The following is a 6797-nucleotide window of genomic DNA, read 5'->3' as shown; positions in this document are numbered from 1 at the left end:
AAGAATACTTGCCATGCTCTCAAAACTGTGCATGTTGAAGTTGTCTCTGTGTTTGAAAAGATAAATTAATGAGTTTGCAAGGTATCTGTTAATAAAACAATAAACAATCATTACGTGAAAATGTCTGAGCTTGTAGTTAAGATAATTATATTGATGAAACTAAAAGTAAGAAAGAGGTTCAAATTACATTGCATTACACTTCATGGCATTCAGCGTCCGTAAACAGCTAGGTTGAAAGTCCACAGTAAAATTTGTAAAGACCACAGATAGCGATACTGTATTTGTTTTCAGCAAATCAATGTCAGTCACCGTGAGCGTTTATCTCATATTACTTAAGAGCTCTCGGCCGCAAATCACGTGCCCGCCTCAGTTATTGTTTTCATAACTTCTCTTTTGTGTTGCTTTTCATGATTATCTGTATGATTATGAGAAGTTTGTTTTTGTTACATGCAGACAAATACCGTCAGTAAATCATTTCTGAAAAGTTCAAGGTAAAGATCTTCTTTTTTTAATTTAGACGATCTTTATCTAGCAAACTGTACATGTCAACTTTTCTTTGACGCTCTACATGCAGCCAGGAAGCTAGGTGTGGTGCACGTGCAAATTGTCCCTAGATCGCTATCAAAACATCAGTCATTGTGAAGGGCCTATACAATTGGTTTGATATTATTCGTTTTACTAATAGACTTAAGCAGTGATTAGTACAAATTTTAATACAGAAATATGATATACAAATACGTTTAAACAGTGCATGCAGTTAAAGGCTAAGGGCTTGATTCAATGCAGTTCTGGACTTGACAATCATGGTGAACGTTATTATCAAAGAAAGAAAGACAGTTTTCCAGATGTATGCAGATCTGATCCACATACTCCGCCTTTTCACATAAACCACAGGAGATGCATCTTGATTAATTTTAATGCTTCTGTGTAGGGTACGGGTAGTTGCTTCAAATTTATGTGTTAGACGATCTCTAACTAGCAAACTGTACATTAAATGTTAACCCTTCAGTAACGCTCTACAAGCAGCCAGGTTAACTATGTGCGGTGCACGTGCAAATCGTCCCTAGATCGCTCTCATAAACATCAGTCATGAAGGGCCTAAATAAATGGTTTGATAGTATTAGTTTTATTAATATGCTTGATAAGCACATACTTTAATACAAAATGATATACAAATAAGTTTAAACACTGAATGCAGTTAAAAGATAAGGGCTTGATTCAATGCCGTTCTGGACTTGAAAATCACGATGAACGATCTGATCTACATACTCCGCATTTTCACATAAACCACGAGAGATGCATCTTGCTTAATTTTAATGCTTCTGTGTTGCTGTTCTCCTGGTCTTATAAAACAGAAATTGGACGGGCATTTGCTTCAAATATATGTGCGCACTGACACGATTGTTTTTATTTGTATTTTCGAAAGAATACGAGCTGTCTTACCTTTTCATACCTGAAACAGTATAGAAATAAGTTACGTGTGTATAAAAAAGGGCAAAGAAAACACACACAGTTATAACAATGGATCGTTGACCAATATGATCCGATGTTCTGAGTGATACCTATATAAGTATATAGGCTATAACCATGTATTTTTAAAATTTCGCTTTAGAATAAATAATGCAGGTATCATTGGACAGGTTGATAGAAATTTCAGCTTTAAACCCTTCAATCAAAGGCAACGAGGAGATGCCCGGCATGTTTATTTGTTTTACTTGTTGCCTTTCATCCTAGGGTGGCGATATTGTCATTGCTAATAAGTCCCGCCATACTGTCTGAGCTGCCCAAACTAGAGCTCATTTAACAGTAAAACGCGTTAAAACGCCTTTTTCTCAGGTGAAGGACCTCTAACCCCCCTTTCCCAAATATTGCCTCTAGTTCATTTCTGTACTCACATCATTTTACATATGGATAATGTTTAGCTCAAATATAATGATTATATTGTTTCTTTTAGGAAAACACAATTTCTTCCATTTTATTTTCACGCGTGATATATTTTAAAATTGAGATATTATACCATTTTAGCCTGTTTAAGTACCTATATTTGTAGTTAGCTGAGTGAAATTTATATTCGCAACATCATAATATGCAGGTGATATTTTGAACTTGGATACTTATACACATGTAAGGGCTGAGTTGTCAAGCCAATACATCTTAACTGGGTGGGAGGATTCAGACATATGTTCACATTTCTTCTTTTTGTTTTCTATGTAATCTGAAGATGCTCAACTTGAGTTGTCTACGACTTGTAGTAATTTTCTCCATTATTATAAGATGATTATCTTATCGTTGTGTACATTCATGATTGAAAGTATAATTTTTATTTTTTTTATTTTAAAAATTATTTCTATTTTTTTCACATCATTGTAAACCTTGCAAAAGCAAATTTGAAGAACATCACGAGTGCATAATATATTACTGAATAAACCTTACCCTGCCAGTCAACAGCCACTTGAGTGGACGTCTGTTTATATTTATACCATATGTCTATGTTTACCTTACATCTGAACTTATCTAAACAGATAGCTCAGAAATAACATTCAGACAGAAACAATAGTTTATACAGTAATCTATTGCTTTAAGTTTTAATATGATTAATAAGATACGCAAAATTTGCGCATTAAAACACAAAATATGTTAATACCATACATGTGTATGTATATTGATTTTTAAAATCAAACAAAAAGTCATATCATTAAAACATTAACATACATGTCAGAAATGAGTAAAGATTCATTTGTTCCAAGTAGGTGGTTATACCCGTAAATTTATTATATGATGTATGTAAAATAAATTATACAGTTAGACAATCAAACTTTCTCTTACACTTATAGTTAATACTGTAATGAAACATTTAACAAAGTTACAAACATCCAATCATGTTGGCCTTGTATTGGTAAATTTATATCAACGACGTATACATCGCATTCGAAATCAATCAGTTATCACTGATACATATTCCCAGAACTCATTTAAAATTGATATGTTTTTTTCTGTGGTTTCTGAGAACAAAACCTTCTGACAGAGGTTTGAGCTTTTATTGTTGCCTTTAGTTAGGAATATTTTACCATTGCGAAATACCTCATGCATACATACCACTACAGTACATTTATAATAGTAACATGATAAAATACCTTAAACGGTATATATACGATAACAATTTGCAAGGCACAGTTATTCAAAATGCACCATAAATAATTTAGAAAATCTGACACAAAATTATTAACATTGCATATCTGTTATTTTGTATGATACATTTGTTTCAGTTTTCCAAGGAAATGGACATAAGTTTCCTCAAGTTAATGCATACTTTGATAAGAAACCCCCAGTACTTTTTACTGACCGTTCCAAGGCGCAATCGTTATAAATATACCTAGTTTTTATATCATATATAGTATGTATGCACTGTGCTGTTTGTGGAGTTTTGTGGTGTTCTTCCTTGTTTGTGATGTTTTGTTTTTGTTTTCTATGTCTTTGGCGTTTACCCAGTGCGATAAAACCGGGTTTATGTTAAAACTTTTCGCTACTGAGCTTGTTTCTGTAGTTTTTCACATTAGTGTATATATAAGGATTTTAAATGCCTTCATCCGACATATTGTATATATCTGGTTTGTACATTGAAAATGCATTTATGTATTACTAGAGCTATTTACTAAATGAAAATGAATTTGTATAATTCGTATAGTAACTTATACAAGTATTAAATTTTGCACATTTAAATACAAATATTAATTACAAAAGTGGTATTTCGTTAGACCTTTGAGAAAAACAGTTCGCGCTAACCAAAGACGGTGAAGTTATCGTGAACTTAGGACACAGTATACCACAATGACTAACAGCTAAGGACTGTGTCAAAGGAACCGCTCAGAGATTATCAAGCAAGTGCTTACAACAGCTGCTGCGCTTATGTTCATCACAATTAATTTACTTTTAATTCAAAGTATTCCTTTATAAAAGCGGCACAGATGGGGGTTTTTTTACGTCACACGCCCAGCAAACATTGCAACATATGATCGAAGTCATATATCACATTAATCGAATCCTAGCTTTGATATGTTGATATTCTTGAAGTATGACACAAATTCTCTAAACATCCGTAAAGCAGGACTGTGAAAATCATTAGAGATAGTTTTACAGGCTAAGCTTTCTTGAAAGTGTTTACCAAACGTTTTAAAATGTGGAGACGAGCAGTGAAACGGCCACTAGAATACACACTGAGATCACAGACGTCTTATTGACAGGCGCGCTGCCGGTGATGCTATCGTGACCCGACGCGGCCGCTGCGTCCTCGCTTTTCGGGTTACTATATCCCGTTCCATGATTCCCTTTGCCTTTATCGACGGTAACTTTGTCGTCGGAGTCATTATTAGACTCAATGTTAATCACAGATACCGTCGTCGTTGTTGTGGTCGGTATGGGAACGGAACAGTTCATCTCCGTTCGGACGTACAAATCCCGGTACCCTTTTGTCACCCCGCCGACTTTAAAAGACTCCATGCACATACCCTCATTGAAATGACTGCACAAAATCCTTTCATCCTCGGTAGTATCGAACTCTTCTTTCTCCACCGGGAGGTAGTTGGCGATGTAGTCACACTGGTTCAGACATTCAATAACTCCAATTGGGCCGGTCCCGAAGATCTTACACCCGACGCAGCCCTTAAATACACTGCAGGGTGTAGGGCACGTGGAGCACTGCTCACAAGTGGACCCCCAGTGTCCCTCCGTGCATGTACACACGCCACACTTGCACTCCCCTTTCCCGTTACACGTCTCGCCGTTGCTGGCGCGGCAGTTTGTGTCATCACAGCCTGGAACCGACTGCACGGACACAAGAACGTACACCAACATCACAGACAGCAGCGAAATCCACGATCTCACTTTCATGGTTAAAAGATATTCGCCCTGCAAATTTCAACGGAACACAAGTGTAAAATTATTAATATCAAGTCCTGAAGTCGGCACACCCAAGTATTAATTACTCTTTATATACCTAGCTTGTCCGCTTTTCACGAATTTCTGAGACGGTGTGCGCAGTTTTATAACATACAATCTTATGTACAGACACGACGTTTTGTTAGAAGTTCGGTAATTTCTTGCAATTAGTCATATAATACGATTAAGTAAACCAATTAATTTCAACCTTTGCACTGTTCTCAAAATTGCAGAGATTTTACAGACAATAAATATCCCACTTAATGAGAAAAAGAAACTGAAATGATCTTTCTCCAACGCTGTTCATTTTCAAACTGAAAGCTTCTTGTTGTTTTGAAGGACGGGCAGTTATCCACATTTATTAACAAGCATATCCAAAACTGTCACCTAGAGATAATCACTCCAATACCAGCATCTTGGCATCCTATAGTGCAGTGAATCTCCGGCACATGTTCAGGCAATAAAAGTTTGTCCATTGCTTCCTAGCCGGCTTCTCACGATGTGCATTATCTACCTGTCCAATACAAACATTGAGCCATCGGCAGTGGAAGCAGAAACACGTTCAGAACGTATCAAATGATAAACTGAAATTAGATTTTAATTTAGCATATAAAATAATATATTTTCGCCATTTTTTTAACTTTCAAATTGCAGTAAATGCATTTGCGTTTACATTAAATGCTGATCTTGATTCAGGTTTTTACCATCACTTCAAGATACTTGCCATGGTATTTTCCTTTCTTATCTTGATATTATTGTAATATAGGCCCAGTGGCCCAGAATCATGGATCGAAGTAAACCTGCTAACGGTCCGAATGATCTTTTCCTTATATACTGTAAGAGCAACATTAAATCCATTATTTCATTGAAATTGCAAAGTAATGCCTACTGGAAGTCCGAGAATGTCCGGATACGTCATGTGAGGGGGCGAAAATATGAAAATACGCAACGTCAACGACAGTTTTCCCTTGTCTTTTAGTATAGTTTCGTATAGTCGTCTTTTCGCCCCCACCGACCCGCCTCACAACCACTTGGCGCATTGCCGTAATTTTGAAGAGAAAATGAGAAATGACAGAAATAATTGTATATAATGTTTATTTTAAATCATGTGGATAACGCTTTGAACTTCCAATTTAAAAAAAAAAAAAAAACATCTTAAAGTCAAATAAGTCAATTAATTTCGTGCTATGGCACATTTTCTATCAAATACAAACAATAGAATTCACAATATGCCATATTACTTTAATGATGTATATTTTACCATGCTTATTTTGTAGCACAACGAGTATATAAATTATTTTCATAGAAAGTGAATATTTCTCGTATGACCGATTACCAGCTATAATGAAAACACCGTGCATAGCATTTTTAATTTTCCTGTTTAGGCTAATACATATTATATGCCGTAGTGTTAGTTGTAATGTGCCTTTTTGGACGTTTTCACACGTATCAACACGTATCTTGACCACAAGTTTTAAATCAAACTGAATGAGAATTGTTATTTGAGAAATCATGTTTTCTTATATAACTAAAACTTATCCGTAGACACTTCCCAATTGCAAATTTTAATCATAAATCCTAATAAATATGCCGCCATAAATTGCTTTTTCAACTATTGCTGTTTGTCTTTGTCTGCCGATTTGAAGGTTTTACAGAATAATACCCCCAACTGTCTGTCACTTTCATTTTTTTTTCAATCTGTGATAATAACTCAGCAAAAATACAAGTGCAAATATAACAAAAACCGTGCGTTTTTCTAAAAGGAAAACATTGCAAACAGCAAAACGAAAATCGGATGCACGTGTAAGTCCCAATCTCTATAGATAGACTGATGTAATTGCCACAACATTTATTTCAAAAGC

The 6797-nt window shown here is 35.3% G+C and overlaps 1 protein-coding gene across 1 annotated transcript; it reads right to left on the bottom strand.

The window, feature by feature from the left end:
• Nucleotides 1–2760: 2760 nt before the first annotated feature.
• LOC128244881 (uncharacterized) lies at nucleotides 2761–5357 on the bottom strand. Its single transcript, XM_052962990.1, has 2 exons — nucleotides 5234–5357; nucleotides 2761–4905 (listed from the first exon to the last, which is right to left on the bottom strand). The coding sequence occupies exons 1-2, from the start codon at nucleotides 5291–5293 to the stop codon at nucleotides 4171–4173; spliced, it is 795 nt and encodes a 264-aa protein (XP_052818950.1). The 5' UTR covers nucleotides 5294–5357; the 3' UTR covers nucleotides 2761–4170.
• Nucleotides 5358–6797: the final 1440 nt, after the last annotated feature.

This window comes from Mya arenaria, chromosome 8 (genome assembly GCF_026914265.1).
Source record: "Mya arenaria isolate MELC-2E11 chromosome 8, ASM2691426v1".
In the NCBI taxonomy this organism is placed as follows: domain Eukaryota; kingdom Metazoa; phylum Mollusca; class Bivalvia; order Myida; family Myidae; genus Mya; species Mya arenaria.
Note: the sequence above shows the minus strand (reverse complement) of the source record. Positions and strands in the feature narration are given on the sequence as shown.

Excerpts from the sequence above, each read along its gene's own strand:
- LOC128244881 (XM_052962990.1), bottom strand. The coding sequence starts at position 5,293 with ATGTGGATAACTGCCCGTCCTTCAAAACAACAAGAAGCTTTCAGTTTG. Across the intron at positions 4,906-5,233 it reads TCAGTTTGAAAATGAACAGC|GGCGAATATCTTTTAACCAT; the intron begins GTTGGAGAAAGA and ends TGAAATTTGCAG.